At 53.3% G+C, this 16,322-nt stretch overlaps 2 protein-coding genes across 5 annotated transcripts; one reads left to right on the top strand and one right to left on the bottom strand.

Moving 5' to 3' along the window:
- Positions 1-1,470: 1,470 nt before the first annotated feature.
- Positions 1,471-4,765, bottom strand: LOC149123444 (cystatin domain-containing protein 1-like). The gene is made up of 3 exons (XM_089307383.1): positions 4,421-4,765; positions 2,663-2,773; positions 1,471-1,683 (listed from the first exon to the last, which is right to left on the bottom strand). The coding sequence occupies exons 1-3, from the start codon at positions 4,730-4,732 to the stop codon at positions 1,552-1,554; spliced, it is 555 nt and encodes a 184-aa protein (XP_089163509.1). The 5' UTR covers positions 4,733-4,765; the 3' UTR covers positions 1,471-1,551.
- A 4,653-nt stretch (positions 4,766-9,418) lies between these two features.
- On the top strand, positions 9,419-16,009 carry CST11 (cystatin 11). 4 transcript variants are annotated; one of them, XM_089309041.1, is made up of 3 exons: positions 9,425-9,825; positions 11,641-11,745; positions 11,834-11,902. In XM_089309041.1, the coding sequence occupies exons 1-3, from the start codon at positions 9,601-9,603 to the stop codon at positions 11,885-11,887; spliced, it is 384 nt and encodes a 127-aa protein (XP_089165167.1). In that variant the 5' UTR covers positions 9,425-9,600; the 3' UTR covers positions 11,888-11,902. The 4 variants fall into 4 exon arrangements, with proteins under 4 accessions (XP_089165169.1, XP_089165167.1, XP_089165168.1 ...); XM_089309042.1 differs by lacking the exon at positions 11,834-11,902 and adding an exon at positions 15,701-15,762 and having other exon boundaries at positions 9,426-9,825; XM_051845311.3 differs by lacking the exon at positions 11,834-11,902 and adding an exon at positions 15,844-16,009 and having other exon boundaries at positions 9,430-9,825.
- Positions 16,010-16,322: the final 313 nt, after the last annotated feature.

The following is a 16,322-nucleotide window of genomic DNA, read 5'->3' as shown; positions in this document are numbered from 1 at the left end:
TATTTATTTGAGAGACAGAAATAGTTCTTGTCCTCTCTCCCAAATGCCAGTAGCAGCCCCCAGCTGAGGCCATAGCCAGCAGCTGGAAAGTCAGCCCAGGTCTCCCTTAGGTGTGGCAACAACTTGACTACTTGAGCCTGCTGCCAGTCAGGGTCTGCTTTAACAAGAATCTGGAGATAGGAGCTGAAGCCAGGTGTTCTGATGTATGATGTGGGGTCTTAACCAGCATCATGACTGCCAGGTCAAACGCCTACCCCAGATGCCCCCATTATTATCAAGGGCTCCAACTAGAGGCTCATGGGACTCACAAGAGGACACTTGCAAATAGCACAGCCTTTGGTCCAGAGCCCTTGGTGATGCTAGGTGCATCTGAGCTCAAACTGCACCTTCAGGTTGGAAAAGATCAGGACACCAGACCTTGACATTGTAAGACAGGAGCCAAGGTGAAGGGGCTCCCCACTGTGTGAGCAGTGCTGGCCAGAGTCCAGGGAATTTGACTGTCCTTGTCTTTAGACAACAGGCACAGGGACTGGGAGCAAGGACGCCACCCCTCAGAGCCTGGGTGCTCTCTTAGCCAAGGACTAGCAACAGACTGCGCTCGCTGACCACATGGACACATTCCCATAATACAGATAGACCTGTGTCATACCCGGAGGATGCAGCAAATCCTACGCACAGGTTGGTCCTTGGGAATGGGTTGGCCAAGAAAGAGATAGGCTCTCATCAACGTCCCCAGCAGCTCAGGAAAAAGAGCCACGATCCTCAGCCACTCCAGTCTGAAGGCTCCACTGTCACTGGCTCCTGCCTACTGCAGTTCCCAGTCATCATTCACCTGTCCCCCTGCCCCTCTGCTCCCCGCCCAGGACCTGAGCAGAAGGACTTGCTGCTCAGGGCTCTGCCACCACCCTACAGGCCTCTTTCAGAATCAGCGAGTGGTGCTGATGGCCAGGGAGACCAGCCTGGGCACCCAGTAGGGAGCACAGGCCCTCAGGGAGAAGGTGAGGGTGTGGGGACCAGGGCTGCTGTTTTCTAAGCTGTCACCCAGCCCTGGAGAAGACAGTGTTGGCATTTGGATGGGCCACACGTTGGCCCCAGTTGGCCTTCCCTACCTCATGCCTGGGCCTACTTCCTCTGCAGAAACGCCACCCACTCTGAGCCTGGTCCCTGAGAGGGAAGCAGACGAGGTACAGGCAGATGCGCCCTGGAAAAAGCTCTCAGAGTGAATGGTGGGAGGCGGGGTGGAGAAATTAGAGAAAAAAAGAATGCATAAACAAAGGACTAAAATGACTGACTGAATGAATGAATGAGCACACAAATCAACCCATGGGGTCCCCACATGACCTTCTGCTCCTGAACTGGGGAGTCTGAGTCACTCAGTGTTGCACCTGCAGCCAGGTAATGATAAATTCCCCATCCTTACCCCTGGCAGTGACCTTCAGGGCAAACAAGTGATACAAGACAGTACAGAACTGCTGGGGGCCCAGAGGCATGCTGGGCTGACTTTAATTCCAACCAAGGCTGTACAGACCTTGGACTGCTGATCATCACACTCTAGACAGAACAGGACATCCACGGGGAGAAGCCACAGATCCCTGCCCCACCTATTTCTGCATGACAGGTGCTGTACAGGAGCGTGAACTGGGAAAACCAAGGTCGAGCATCCACAAGAAAAGTACAGTGCACCTGAAAAAAAAAATTGCAACACAACAATTAGAAAGTTAATGTATGCAGATCACGGATCATATAGTAAGGTCTCAAATGCAGAAAAAGTACCAAAGAGGAAAAGCAAAACCAGGCACCTGGGAGCAGGAATGGAGGATCCACCAGGACAGCATGCAGAAGGGACTGAATTCTCCCAACTGAATCCATGGCCCCGTGAGACAGCAACTTCCTGGGGCCATCACCTGCCCTCTGGGACACTCCATCCCCCTCACAGCCTCCACAGTGCACTGCATGCTGGAGAAACTGCACCCACCCCATGTGTTCCAAGGCCAAATCACTGTCTGAGCCATGGTCCCACTTGACACCCCTCCAACTGGGCAGCAGCACAAACCCTCCCAGGGGAGGCTGCCCACCAGGCTGTGTGTTGGGTGCTGAGACTGGCCTCAAGCTCTCACACCCCACGGGTCACATGTCAGTCACATGAATCATGTGTCAGTCACATAGATCACCTGCCAATCATGGGATGGTGATGACAGAACTCAGACTGACCAGGAAACGGGCTCATGACCCAGGGACTGGGGGGACAGAGTGGTGGAACAGATCACTGGGAAGTCCTCCAGTCCTCAAGAACATGAGCAAGAAGAGTGACGACCACAAGAACATGCTTTGCCTAAGCCTTGAGGGTCTCTGGAAGGTACAGGGCTGGGACCAGGAGTGAGGTTCCACGCAGACATGGAGGCCCTGTGGACATCTGTCCCCATGAGCCTGTGGTCAGCCTGCTGGGCCGTGAGCAGGGGGCTCCCACCCAGCACCAGGGCCAGGCTGTGTCCACCTGAGTTGACCAGCTCCTGCTTCTAGTGTGGGAGCCCTGACACCTGGTGGGACAGGGGTCAAGAGCCTTCCATCTATCTGCCCTGAGACTTTCCTAAGCCTCCCCCCAGAGACCCTTCATTCTTGCAAGATCCACTGTGATGCTTTCAAGTCAATTTTATCCTCAAACCTTTTTCTCTCCTGGGCCTTCTTGCAATGGGCAGTTGTCAATGTCTTCATCGTGTTTTTTGCAAGTGGTGCGGCCCAGCTCCAAGTCCATTGAAAATATCATTGTCCATGTCTGTCAAGAAGAAATTATACCAACTGCCAAATCTTTGTAAATCCAGAATGAAGAAAAAAAAACAACAAGGCAGAGTACCAAGTAGAGTGATGGACAAAAGTGATGGAATCCACATGTGTCTATGAAGAGATGTGTACACAATAGGTGCAAACTGTCTGCATGTGTGCAGCACCATGTCCTTCTGTGACTTCCCAGTGATTGACACCAATATCACATGCCAGGGCATGAATATAAAGGGTGATCCACATTCACACCACTGAATCCTACCCAGGTGACAGCCCCTCAACAATAGGAGGTGACTCTCATGTGTCCCCATGCACAGCATCAGCCAGACACAACAGACAGCTGCTGAAGGACCTTTTGCATAGAGCAGGAAAGAGTAGGACCAAAGCCCGAGACTAGAGACGAGAGCTTTGGCCTCCTTTTGGGTAATAGAATCTAGATTAGTGCCTGGGCAGGACCCGGTGGAGACAGGTGTGTTGCTTCAGCTGGAGCTGGGCAACAGAGTGCAGCTTGCCAATGTCACGGAGGTGAAGACACATGAGCTCTGGGCTGCTGCGTCTGTAAGGGAGTTTTCAGATGATCTCTGTTTTTCATGCGTCCATAAGGTGTTCAGAAGTGTGTCTGCTTTCAGACTGGGGTGCATTGATAGAAACAAATCCAGCCCCCAACACAGTGGGACACTGTATCTAGAAATTGGAAGGCTGACTTTACGTGGCGCTCAGCATCCGAGCAGGTGACAGTAATATCCCCATGCTCATTTGCACTCATGCCTCACACACACACCACCAACACACTCACTCATGCCCACCACAAACCAGCCTGTCATACACTCATGCCTGACAACACACCAACACACTTACTCATGCCTTTCGCACACCAGCCCATCACACACTCATGCCTGACACATCCTGACAGCACTCACAAATGCCTATCACACATTGACACACTTGCACTCATGCCTGACACACACCAGCCCATTCAAACACACCTGACACACCCTGACAACACATATGCTTCTACCTGACACACACCAACACATTCCTACACTCATGTCTGACACACAATGGCAACACACTTGCACACTTGTGTGTGACACTTGTACACTCGTGCCTGATCCACAGACACACTTGCACACTCACACTTGACACCAACATTACTCACACACACTCATTCCTGACTCACTCCAACAGCACACTCACACACATGTCTGACACAATGCAGAAAACACTTGCACATCCATCCCTGACACCAACAGGACTCGCACACTCATGCCTGATTCACCAGTAGTGTCACCTACTCCTCTACAGCTGCCCAAGCCCCGTTGCGTGGTCCCCACACTCTCAGCCAGGCCTGGGGCTTGTGGCTGGGGCAGATGCAGCAGGGTCAGCAGTCATCAGTGCCAAGGGCTCCTGTGGCCCTGAGCACTCGGGGCTGGGATCCACCCAAGGAGACAGCGCCCAAGGTCACTGGAAAGTCCCGGGGAAACTGTGGCTTGTGCCAGAGGGAGGGTCCCCAGGCCATGGTTGCAGGAGCATGGCATGACCCCGGGGCCCACATCACCAAGACTTTTCTGCCTCCTGCCTGGGGGCAGGGCTCCTCACCCAGGAGGTTGCCCTGGGAAGGGACCCAGTGACTGCCACGCACCTTTTGCTGGGCTCGGCCGACCTCCAGCAGCCTGTACACCTGCTCCTCCGTGCTGTCGTCATTGAACTGAGCCACAGCAAACTCCACGGACGCCACGAAATAGTCTAGGTTCTGACTAACATCGACAAACTCCTTCTGAATGGTCCAGAAATGGGTGCCCAGCACAACGAGCCCCGCAAACAGGGGTGTCTTCCACAGCATGGCAGTCCTCGCAGTCAGCACCGCAGTCCTCGCAGTCAGCACCGCAGGCCAGGGCAGGGGCTGTCTGTTCTGGGCCCCGCACAGCCCTGCCCACCAGAGCTCTGAGCCCATGACCACCTCCCTGTAACAGGCACCTCTGTCCAGCGCCTCCTCTCCACTCCCCCCGCCCAGGCTCTCCCGATATCAAGAAATGGAAATAGAGCAGTAGGTCACAGTTCCCACCCTTGGTCACATGAGCTCTGGGTCCTGGGCCATGCACGCCGCGTGCCTGCTGCCTGCACATCTCCAGGGCTGCTTCCCACGAGCTCTGCCAGCAATGCCCCCCAGTGAGGGGTCCTGCACCCACCTTGCTTGCCCTCAATGCAGTACAGGGAAGGATATCCAGGGTCACACGATTCCTGGGAACGCTGATGAGCTCATTCCTGGGAAGCAGAAGAAATCAGCAAGCCTGCCCGTGACCTTGGCTGCAGCTCACCACTCCCCACCCCTAGCTGGGCCCAGGACAGTACAGCGTGTGCAGCCAGCAGTGGGGAGCTACCTAGGAGAGAGGCCAGCTTCTCACTGCTCTGACCTCCTTCTTCCAGAAGGTACATCCCGCTATATGAAAAATGTTACTTTCTATTTTAGCAGGGCCAATACATGGAAAATAGCTAAATTAAATGTTATTATAAAAAGGAAGCAATAATGAGATCCTGGCTAAAGAGGGTGCTAAGTGCCAGTGATATATACACAAAGATGCCAAAACATAAAAACACAAAAAAAGGATGTTATAAAAAAAATAGGGTCAGCCACCATGAGAGCTTGCAAATGCAGTTAAAAAGGAGGATCATGGGCAACGGATTGCGGTGATTTGTCCCTGGTGAAGTCCCTTCAGAGCCCTTTTCCTTTGGAATTTCCCTGGGAACGATGGGGCCACCAGGACAGGGGTGTCCAAGAGTCAAATGTCCTCACGGGGCCGGCGCCGTGGCTACTAGCCTAATCCTCCACCTACGGCGCCAGTACCCCAGGTTCTAGTCCTGGTTGGGGATCCGGATTCTGTCCCAGTTGCTCCTCTTCCAGTCCAGCTCTCTGCTGTGGCCTGGGAGGGCAGTGGAGGATGGCCCAAGTGCTTGGGCCCCTGCACCTGCATGGGAGACCAGGAGGAAACACCTGGCTCCTGGCTTCAGATCGGTGCAGTGCGCCGGCCGTGGTGGCCATTTGGGGGTGAGCCAACAGAGGGAAGACCTTTCTCTCTGTCTCTCTCTCTCACTGCCTAACTCTGCAGAAGACATCTGGTGAAAAGGAAATGCAGCAAAGATACCTAGAGCTGTGACCTTGTAAGCACATAGCACCCTCGACAACTCAAGGTGTCTTGAGCTCCATCAAAAACAACAAAAAATATTTGTGGTTTGTGGTTTTTTTTTTTTTCTGCCATGCTGTGCAATCCATCCTCACGGAGAAATGTGGTACCAACTGGTCCAAATGGATCCAGTACTGAGGTCCCAGCTAATAAGTCTCTGGTGGTTAAAAAGACTTTAAGAGATCATCCCTGGTGCTGGCACTGTGGCATAGCGGGTAAAGCCACCACCTACAGCGCTGGCATCCCATATGGGTACTGGTTCAAGTCCCAGCTGCCCCTCTTCCCAGCCACCTCTCTGCTGTGGCCTGGGAAAGCAGTGGAAGATGGCCCAAGTCCTTGGGCCCCTGCACCCATGTGGGAGACCTGGAAGAAGCTCCTGGCTCCTGGCTTTGGATCGGCGTAGCTCTGGCTGTTGCGGCCAATTGGGAGTGAACCAGTGTATAGAAGACTCTCTCTCTCTCTCTCTCTCCTCTCTCTCCATGTAACTGTGACTCTCAAGTAAAACAAATACATCTTTAAAAAAAAAAAAAAAGATCGCCCAATCTTTCTAAGCTTCTTCAAGAGTTCTGCTGTTCTCAAGCACATTGTCAGGCTTCCCAGTTCGCCTCCTTGTCCTCAGACTGGTGATGTTTTCCCTCTAATTGCATGTTCTCTGCTTCCACATGCTTCATTTGCTCACGGCACCTGCTCCTGACTTCTGCCTGGCTCAGCTCTGGCTGCCGCAGCCGTCTGGGGAGTGAACCAGCACATGGAAAATCTCTCACTCCCTCTTCCTCGCTGTATTTCTGATTCTCAAACAAAACAAATAAATCTTTTTTAAAATTATCAAGATTAGGGAAGCGGCCACTGCTTGGGTTTGATAAAATGCTTGAAGTACAGCCAGCTGGGCCAGTGCCTTGGCTCAATAGGCTAATCCTCCACCTGTGGCACCGGCACCCCAGGTTCTAGTCCTGGTCGGGGCGCCAGATTCTGTCCCAGCTGCTCCTCTTGCAGTCCAGCTCTCTGCTGTGGCCCGGGAGTGCAGTGGAGGATGGCCCAAGTCCTTGGGCCCTGCACTCACATGGGAGACCAGGAGAAGCACCTGGCTCCTGCCTTCGGATCAGCGCGGTGCACCAGCCGCAGTGCACCGGCTGCAGCGGCCATTGGGGGGTGAACCAATGGAAAAGGAAGACTTCTGTCTCTCTCTCTCTCACTGTCCACTCTGCCTGTAAATAAATAAATAAATAAATAAAAATACAGCCAGCAGGGGAGGCGAGAACAGGAAGCGAAGCCACAAGGTAGGATCAGGAGACAGGGGTGGGGGTGTGCGGTGTTCCACACGCTGCTCACCCCCTCCTGCAGGGCCAGGAAGGCTGGCAGGCAGCAGGAAGAAAGTGGCCAGCAGGAAGTGAGTCAGTGCACGCCCCCACCACTCCCACTATGCCTGCCCGCCTTTGCCCTGCAGGCACTAGGGAAGATGAATGCCAAGCTGAAGGGGTGAGAGCAGGCGGGCTACAGCCTGGGGGCAGCCCTGCCCCCACCATCAGAGCTCCAGCAGTCCTTGTCAAGGGCTGGGTACTTAGCGTCTGCCACAGCCAGGGAGGCCGACACTCTGCAAGTGCAATGTGATAAACACAACTGAGGCTTTGTGAATTCTGCTCAGATCGCCCGTGCCTATGGACCCACTGCTTACTCAGCATTTCACCACGTGTCGGAGGTGTGAGACCAAAACCGCCCTCCGCAGGCGAGTTCACTGTCTTCAAGAAAGAAGTCAGGGTGGCCATCTAGGGCTGGCACTGTGAACCCCACCACCAAAATGATGAGGGCACAGGAACTGGTCCCCTTCCATCCTCTGCTCACCCAGCTTCAGCACTCACTCCCATCCTCCAGACTCCATGTTCCGACATCACTGCCGGAGTCCAATAACAGGTAAGAAGGCAGCAGTGGCTCCACGCAGCTAAGTCAGCTCTTGTACCTCTCCAGTGACAATTACACTTAAGTCTCAGCCACCCTGGCCGTGTCAGGGGTCTGGGGAAGGGAGTCCCATGCCACAACAAGCAAGGCCGAGTTACTGAGGAAGAAGGGAATGAGTGGTCTGTGCCGCTGGCCCTGCCTGAATTATCAGAGCAACCCACCAGGGGCTGTGCCAGGGCATAGTGGCTGAGCAGGCATCACACCAGACCCCATGGATGGCAGCGTCTTGCTTTTCTCCAGTGTGCCCCAGGCAAGTTGACGGCAGTCAGGAAGCACAGACAGGAGGCTTGGACACAGTCCCTTTACCCTGCCACCTGCTGCCAAGACACCAGGACCCTCCAAGCACTTCCACTCCTGGCCCCCATCTGTCCTGCCTTCCCAGCCCCGTCTCTTCTGCTTCCCAGCTGTTCTTGCCTGGGAACAAAAGCAGAAGGAACCCTCCTGAATTGACTTGTAAGGGGAGTGGGCGTTTGAGTGCAGACCCGTCTCACCCCCTTGCCCGCCAGGAGGGGAGGCAGCTTCCGGTGAGGTCGCAGTGATACTGCAACCCCGGGAAGACTTCTGGTGAGCACTGTGCTTTCCTTTGCTTCCGTGCCCCTGTGACAGTCTGTGTGTGTGGCCTGGGGGAAGGACACCCTTGCTTGCACGTTCCTGGCCTCCCCTAGGAGACACGTGGGCAAATCCGGCTGATCCTTAATGGGAAAATGAAGCAGGCATCCTGCCGTCCAGATACCCCCTCCTGGGGCTCCCCCGCATTCCCTCCGGGCAGTCCCTACTGGTCTCTGCATTGCGTGTCTGGCGGGGGGTACCTGGGAGCCATGCCACCACCATGCTGGCGCCTGTGCTCTGTGTGCGTGCCTTGGCTGGAGCCTCAGGAGCTGCCCACTATGACTTCTTCCCTCCCCTAGGTGACGCCAACCTTAGGAGTCCCCTCGGGGTCTCGGGGCTCCAGAGCTGTCAGCTCTTTGGGTCCCCCACACCCTCTGAGAGTGCAGAGCCTCCCACTCAGCATCCTGTCTATCCCTTCCTCCTTGTCCCAAGCGTAGAAGGTGCAGTTGAGTTCACACTCGGGCTGGGTGCCTGCAGGCGCCGTCAGACTCTACGGTGACGGCTTCCTGCTCTTCTGCCTGCCCCCGCTGCTTCTTTGCTGGTTGGGGAGGAGCAGTGGCCCAGCGTCGTCTCCGGGCCAGGGGAGAGGGACCCTCAAGAGCACACAGGTGCCTCTTTCCACCAGCCAGCCGCCTCTGCAGGCTCCGCTTCCTGCGACCCAGCACTGTCCACGTCGTCTCCTCCGCCCTGAGGCCTCCTGTGGCCCCTCACTGAGGTTTGACCTCCACCAAGGTGATGCTGGGTTCCTAGGAGCGAGCTTGGTGCCAAGGGAGCAACTCCCAAAAACAAGGAGGCTATGGTGTGGTGGATGTGGGGGAGGGGAGGGGCACAGGCAGGAGTAGGCGTGGGAGATACAAAGTTACCGTGACAAAATGAAAGCAAGTGGGAGTAAGATTGCTCCTGAACAGGCTGTGCACCTGTTCCCCCTGCAGCAACTCCTAGGAGGAGGTGAGAAGCACTGTGGGTGGTTACTACCAGCTGCTCTTAAATCTGGCCAGGGCAGGTAGGGTCAGTGTGATCCCATTGGGCCCTTGGAGCGTGAGGGGGCTCTTCCTGCTCCTCCCCGAGCTGAGGGACGATGGCCAGACCCTGGCAGGCCCCACGGCTCCTACTGACCATCCTGGTGGCCCTGGTGGCCGTCACCTATCAGGGTCGGAGAAAAACCCTCATGAGCATCCAAGAAGTCTCTGCAGTGGAGGAACCTGTGGCAGGGACTTTGCGGTACGTCATCAAGGAGTACAACAAGCAGAGCGAAGACAAGTACAGCTTCAGGATCCTCCGGGTCCTGAAGATCTTGAAAAAGGTCAGTGTGCCGCCCCAGCTCGGTCACCATGCCCACACCCGGACTCCTGGTGCTCGGGGATAGCGCCCCTGGAGCGGACCAGCGTGGCCAGGGACCTACTGTGTGTTTTGTGAATGGATGGACAAGAGGAGCTCAAGGCTCCCAGCACAGAGCAATGATGATGGGAGGGAGGGGGAGGGGGAAGAGGGAAAGGGAAGAGAGGGAGGAGGGGAAGAGGGGAGGGGGAAGGGAGGGAGAGAGGGGAGGGCGAGAGGGGAGGGGGGGAGGCTGTTGGCTTCCATGTGGGCACTGCCCACTGCATGCATGACACACAATGCCACTCGGTGTCCCACAGATGTGCACAGCAGTTGAGAGTTCTGGGCAATTGAGGGAACATTAAAAAGTCTAAGGAGGCCGGCGCCGTGGCTCACTAGGCTAATCCTCCGCCTTGAGGAGCCAGCACCCCGGGTTCTAGTCCCGGTCGGGGCGCCAGATTCTGTCCCGGTTGCCCCTCTTCCAGGCCAGCTCTCTGCTGTGGCCAGGGAGTGCAGTGGAGGATGGCCCAAGTCCTTGGGCCCTGCACCCCATGGGAGACCAGGATAAGTACCTGGCTCCTGCCATCGGATCAGCGCGGTGCGCCGGCCACAGCGCACCGGCCGTGGCGGCCATTGGAGGGTGAACCAACAGCAAAGGAAGACCTTTCTCTCTGTCTCTCTCACTGTCCACTCTGCCTGTCAAAAAAAAAAAAAAAAAAGTCTAAGGATATGGAAATGTTATCTAACCCAATCTGATCACCTCCTCCTGTGGAAGATTCGTGTTGGAATGATCACGCAGTACCCTCCCCCCAAGAAATACGGTCGTTTGAAATATAGGTAGGTGACCCTGCTAAGAGAGAGAGAGAGAGAGAGACCACTTCTGTGAAACTCAGCCTCATTTACTCGGAAGAGGGCATTTTAAGAGAGACACAGATTCACTAGAATGGATCACGATAAGTCACTTAAATGCACCCGAGGTCTTCACGTCCCAAGGACCAAGCACACCTGCCGACCATGTGTGTGAGTCAAGTTTCCTGAAACCACCATCCCTGCACGCAGCTGTCGTCTCCACCAGCCTTCCTGGGGCAGCGGTAGACGGAGGCATTGCAGCAGGGACTAGGTGGCCCTCAAAGACCCCAAACATTTACTGTCCGTGTGGACGTTTGGCATAGAGGCTTGGATGATGCTACTTGGGACACCTGCCATCCCTTATCTCGAGGGCCTGGGTTCAAGTCCTGGCTCTGTTCTCAATTCCAGCTTCCTGCTTAGGTGCACCCTGGGAGGCCACAGATGATGGCTCAAGTATTTGGGTCCTGGCTACCCCCATGAGAGACCCAGGTTGAAATCATGGCTCCTGACTTTGGCCTGGCCTGGAGCCCAGTCATTGCAGGCATCTGGGTAACGAAATAGCAAATGGACATTCTCTCTCTTTCTCTCTCTCTCTCTCCTTCCCTCCCTCCCTTTCAAATGAATAAAATACTAAGTCAACATATAAATAAACGCAGTGTTGACTCTCTTGCCCTTCCCAGAAAAACTCTGCAGACCCTGCCCAGAATCAGTAGCTTCATTTGTGTATCCAAAATGCAGCTTTGCCCACAGAGAAAGAAGGTATTTCTCGTGGTTTCCGGTGAGTTCTCTTTGAATGCCAAAAGGATGCCTAGGCTCAGACAGGAAGGAGAGAGAGGAGGCTGCTGATCTGCCCAGGGCTGGGTGCTTGCTCTTGAGGACCGCGTGAAGGCGGAAACCGCAGAGAGGGAAAATGAGGTCATCTTTCTGCCTCCTTGCCCCCTGCTGCCCTCAGGTGACAGATCACTTGGAATTTCACATGAACTTGGAGATGCAGAGGACCACGTGCTTAAGGGCAGATGACAGCAACTGTGACTTCCAGACAGGCGAGCTCTACAAGGTACTCACAGGAATTTCCCTTTCCAGGGGCGGGTCTTTCCTGTGGGTTTAGGATGGGGCATGTCAGAATTCTTTGGCATTTATTACAGGTGACTTGGAAAGAATGCGTGGACCACACCTTCTTTCTCAGAGAGGAGGCGTGAGTGTGGGAATGGCCAAGAGATCACTCTAAGGTTGCTAGAATGATGGTGAGGAGGCTGGAGGGGTTCAGAGAGAGGAGCCAGACTGCTGCAGGTTCAGGGAGCCACTGCTACCAATCATTAATATTATAGCAGCCAGGGGGCGGGGCGGGGGAGGGGCCTGGCCAGTGTCCCAGCTGAACATCTGAACACCAAGGAGACAGGGAAGTGTAATGGATAGGCTACTGCTCTGTGCTCCTTTGCCACGCAGTGCTTGGCAAAGACAAGGGGCATAGGCCGGCGCCGCGGCTTAATAGACTAATCCTCCGCCTGCGGCGCTGGCACCCCGGGTTCTAGTCCCGGTCGGGGTGCTGGATTCGGTCCCGGTTGCTCCTCTTGCAGTCCAGCTCTTTGCTGTGGCCTGGGAGTGCAGTGGAGGATGGCCCAAGTCCTTGGGCCCTGCATCCGCATGGGAGACCAGGAGAAGCACCTGGCTCCTGGCTTCGGATCAGCGCAGCACGCCGGCCGCAGCTGCCATGGAGGGGGTGAACCAATGGAAAAGGAAGACCTTTCTCTCTCTCTCTCTCTCTCTCTCTCTCTCTCTCTCACTGTCCACTCTGCCTGTCAAGAAAAAAAAAAAAAAAAGACAAGGGGCAGATGAGAAAAACCAGTCCAGAGATGATTTGACTGGTGGTAGGGGTGGGCAGAGGGGACAAAGCTTCATTCATATGATCAGCCAAGGGGCCTTCTCCCCCAAGAGCAATTCAGTCCCCAAAGTGCTAGGCACACCCTGGTCCACACATCACCACTGCAGTCAGCAGGGAATCCCAAGTGCCAGGGAGTCTTACAGCCACAAGTCCCACAAGCCCTGGTTTGAATTATCCAAATGAATTGAACCTAGTATGACTGTAGAGGGTCCACCTTGCCTAAACTAATGCTAATTTATGCTGAACTTTTTAGCATAATAATAGTAGCATCTCATTTTGCATATAATGTGTCCTTGTTGGGGTCATAAATTTTTTAAAAGAATTATTTTATTTATTTGAAAGACAGAGTTATAGAGAAAGGTAGAGCCAGAGAGAGAGAGAGGTCTTCCATTCCACTGGTTCCCTCTCCAAATGACTGCAACAGCCAGAGCTGAGCTGAACTGAAGCCAGGAGCCAGGAGCCAGGAGCTTCCTCTGGGTCTCCCATGAAGGTTCTGGACTCCCATGAGGGTCCAAGGATTTGGGCCGTCTTCCACTGCTTTCCCAGGCCATCACAGAGAGCTGGATTGGAAAAGGAGCAGCTGTGACTCGAACTGGAACCCATATGGGATACTGGCACTTCAGGCTGGGGCTTTAACCCACTGCGCCAAAGCGCCAGCCTCTGGGTTCATAAATTTTATGGTCACCCTAGTTATAATGTCCTAGGTGTTCTCAGCAGAGGTGCGTCCACCCATGGGCTCCTCTCTGACTTCTATATGGATAATTCTTCAATGCCCAGCAATGTAGACTTCATTGTTTCTTCCCTGGGGAAGATCATGAAATCTGCAAAAAGAATAATGGAAGACTACAGAAAAGTAAAACTAAAGAAAAAAAATTTTTGCTAGGCAGAGTTAAACAGTGAGAGAGAGAGAGAGAGAGAGAGAGAGAGAGAGAGAGAGTTATAGACAGTGAGAGAGAGAGACAGAGAGAAAGGTCTTCCTTCCATTGGTTCACTCCCCAAATGGCCGCTACGGCTGGCGCTGCGCCAATCCGAAGCCAGGAGCCAGGTGTTTCCTCCTGGTCTCCCATGCAGGTGCAGGGCCCAAGCACTTGGGCCATACTCCACTGCCTTCCCAGGCCACAGCAGAGAGCTGGACTGGAAGAGGAGCAACTGGGACAGAATCTGGCGCCCTGACCAGGAACTAGAACCTGGGGTGCCGGTGCCGCAGGTGGAGGATTAGCCTAGTGAGCTGCAGCACCGGCCAAGAAGTTTTTTACTAGAAATACTGCGTTGGTAGAGTTGGTATCCTGATTTCTATTTTGTTAAAGATCTATTTATGTATTTCTTTAAGAAGCAGAGTTGGGGCTGGCACTGTGGCGCAGAGGGTTAACGAGCATCCCATATGGGCGCTGGTTTGAGTCCTGGTTGCTCGACTTCCAGTCCAGCTCTATGCTATGGCCTGGGACAGCGATAGAAGATGGCCCAAGTCCTTGGGCCCCTGCACCGGCGGGGGAGACCGGGAAGAAGCTCCTGGCTCCTGGCTTGGGATCGACACAGTTCTGGCCGTTGCGGCCATCTGGGGAGTGAACCATCGGATGGAAGACCTCTCTCTCTGCCTCTCTCTCTGCCTCTGCCTCTGCCTCTGCCTCTGCCTCTGCCTCTCCTCTCTTTGTGTAACTCTGACTTTCAAATAAATAAATAAATCTTAAAAAAAAAAAAATAAAAAGAAGCAGCATTACAGAAAGAGGGAGAGAGAGGGAGGGGGTCTTCCATCCATTGGTTCACTCCCCAGATGGCCACAACAGCTGGAGCTGAGCCAATCCGAAGTCAGAGCCAGGAGCGTCTTCTAGGTTTCCCACATGGGTGCAGGGGTCCAAGCACTTGGCCATCTTTTGCTGCCTTCCCAGGCCATAGCATAGAGCTGTATCGGAAAAGGAGGAGCCAGGACTCGAACCAGTGCCCACATGGGATGCCAGAACTGCAGGTGGAGATCTAGCCTACTACACCACGGTGCCAGCCATTCCCGAATTCTATTTTAAGACAAATGTAAATGCTTACACCTCCAATTCCCTCCCATATCCCAAGTTTTTAAAATAAAGAGCAGGAAAACAAAATCATACAGAGAAATTATAATTGAGAATATGCAAAATATGCTTAAAATATTGATCTCTCATCAGAAGGAAAGGAAGTGACAAAGAAAAGGGAAATTTGGAGGAAACAAGGAGAAAGAAAGGAGAGAGAGACTGCAATGAATAGGTGGATATGTGGACAAATGAAACAGGTTAGGCAGCAAAGATGGATAGGAGGAGGAACCGGTGGGTGGGTGAACGGAGCTGAAAAGTGCATGTGGAAAAATGGATGGATGGATGGATAAATGCATGGATGAATGGATGCATGCATGCATACACACATGAGTAGATGAATAGAAAGAAAAGAGGGAGGAAAGAAGTAAGAAGAGAGAAAACCAGCAGAGGCTAAATGAAGATGTGAAGTAAAAAGAAAAATGAGGGGGCTGGAGCTGTGGCGTAGTGTTAAAGCCAGCACCTGCAGTACTGGCATCCCATATGGATGCTGGTTCAAGTCCCAGCTGCTCCACTTCTGATCCAGCTCTCTGCTGTGGCCTGGGAAAGCAGTGGAAGATGGCCCAAGTGCTTGGGCCCCTGCACCCACAGGGGAGACCCAGAAGAAACTCCTGGCTCCTGGCTTAGGATCAGCATAGCTCCATCCATCACAGCCAGTTGGGGAGTGAACCAGCAGATGGAAGACTCTCTCTTTTCTCTGCCTCTCCTTCTCTCTCTGTGTAACTCTGACTTTCAAATAAATAAATCTTTTTTAAAAAAATCTTTAAAAAAAGAATTGTATCTACGAACCATATTGAATCTGTTAAAAAAAAAAAAGAAAAATGAGGACAAAAGAAAAATGAGGACAAAAATGACCCGTATCTCCTGGGGTCACTTTATTCTCCTCTGCAAATCTGACCACAGCAGGAGGACATTTTCTGGAACGATCCTGGCAATGTTACTGCCAAGTGACTGAGATCAAAATAAATGCCAAACCAGGTCTGGCTCGGAGGGAGGTGGAGAGAGGGTGCAGTGTCCTCGTCTGACCCTTCCATGACCCCCCTGTCCTGTCCATCCTCACTCACCTCCAGAAGAGAGAGGAAGATCTCATCCCGACCTGGCTCAGGCAAAAACCTGGGATTTGATCCCACAGGTGAGCATTTGAGGGTACTGTCACCTTGCACACTGATCTTTTTCAAACATTGCCTTCTGGGTTTTTGTGTTTTTGTTTTAGCAAATCCAGTGTCTCTTCGTCGTCATTGTTGACCCTTGGCTGGAAAAGTACAAAATTGTGAACAAAAACTGCAGCAGTGTTTGAAGTATCTGAGGAGGCACCTGCCATCGCCATGTGTGTGTCCACAGTGATTGCAATCAGCAGACAATAAACACTTGTCACCCTGCCCTGTTAGTGGTCTTAGTGCTTCGGAGTCCCCTATTTCCTCTTTTCTCCCCAGATTCTGCTGCTAATAATAATATAATCTAAGGGTCTGGTGGGCCAGGGCAGCTTTGGGGTCCAAATGAATCAACATGAATCATCTTTGGCCTTGCTGTCCACACATCCATGATGGTAGAACCTCAACCACATGCTCATAGCAAGTGGAACTCCTTAGATTTTTTTTAAAGATTTAATTTATTTATTTGAAAGACAGATTTACACAGAGAGAGAAGGAGAGGCAGAGAGAGAGAGGTCTTCCATCTGCTGGTTCACTCTCC

This window comes from Oryctolagus cuniculus, chromosome 11 (assembly GCF_051225735.1).
Source record: "Oryctolagus cuniculus isolate XC-2025 breed Fujian yellow rabbit chromosome 11, ASM5122573v1, whole genome shotgun sequence".
Taxonomy (NCBI): Eukaryota; Metazoa; Chordata; class Mammalia; order Lagomorpha; family Leporidae; genus Oryctolagus; species Oryctolagus cuniculus.
This window is presented reverse-complemented; position numbering and strand designations above follow the sequence as displayed.

Excerpts from the sequence above, each read along its gene's own strand:
- CST11 (XM_051845311.3), top strand. The coding sequence starts at position 9,601 with ATGGCCAGACCCTGGCAGGCCCCACGGCTCCTACTGACCATCCTGGTG. Across the intron at positions 9,826-11,640 it reads TCCTGAAGATCTTGAAAAAG|GTGACAGATCACTTGGAATT; the intron begins GTCAGTGTGCCG and ends TGCTGCCCTCAG. Across the intron at positions 11,746-15,843 it reads AGACAGGCGAGCTCTACAAG|CAAATCCAGTGTCTCTTCGT; the intron begins GTACTCACAGGA and ends TTTTTGTTTTAG.
- LOC149123444 (XM_089307383.1), bottom strand. The coding sequence starts at position 4,732 with ATGGGCTCAGAGCTCTGGTGGGCAGGGCTGTGCGGGGCCCAGAACAGA. Across the intron at positions 2,774-4,420 it reads TCGGCCGAGCCCAGCAAAAG|ACATGGACAATGATATTTTC; the intron begins GTGCGTGGCAGT and ends TCTTCTTGACAG. Across the intron at positions 1,684-2,662 it reads AAGGCCCAGGAGAGAAAAAG|GTGCACTGTACTTTTCTTGT; the intron begins GTTTGAGGATAA and ends TTTTTTTTTCAG.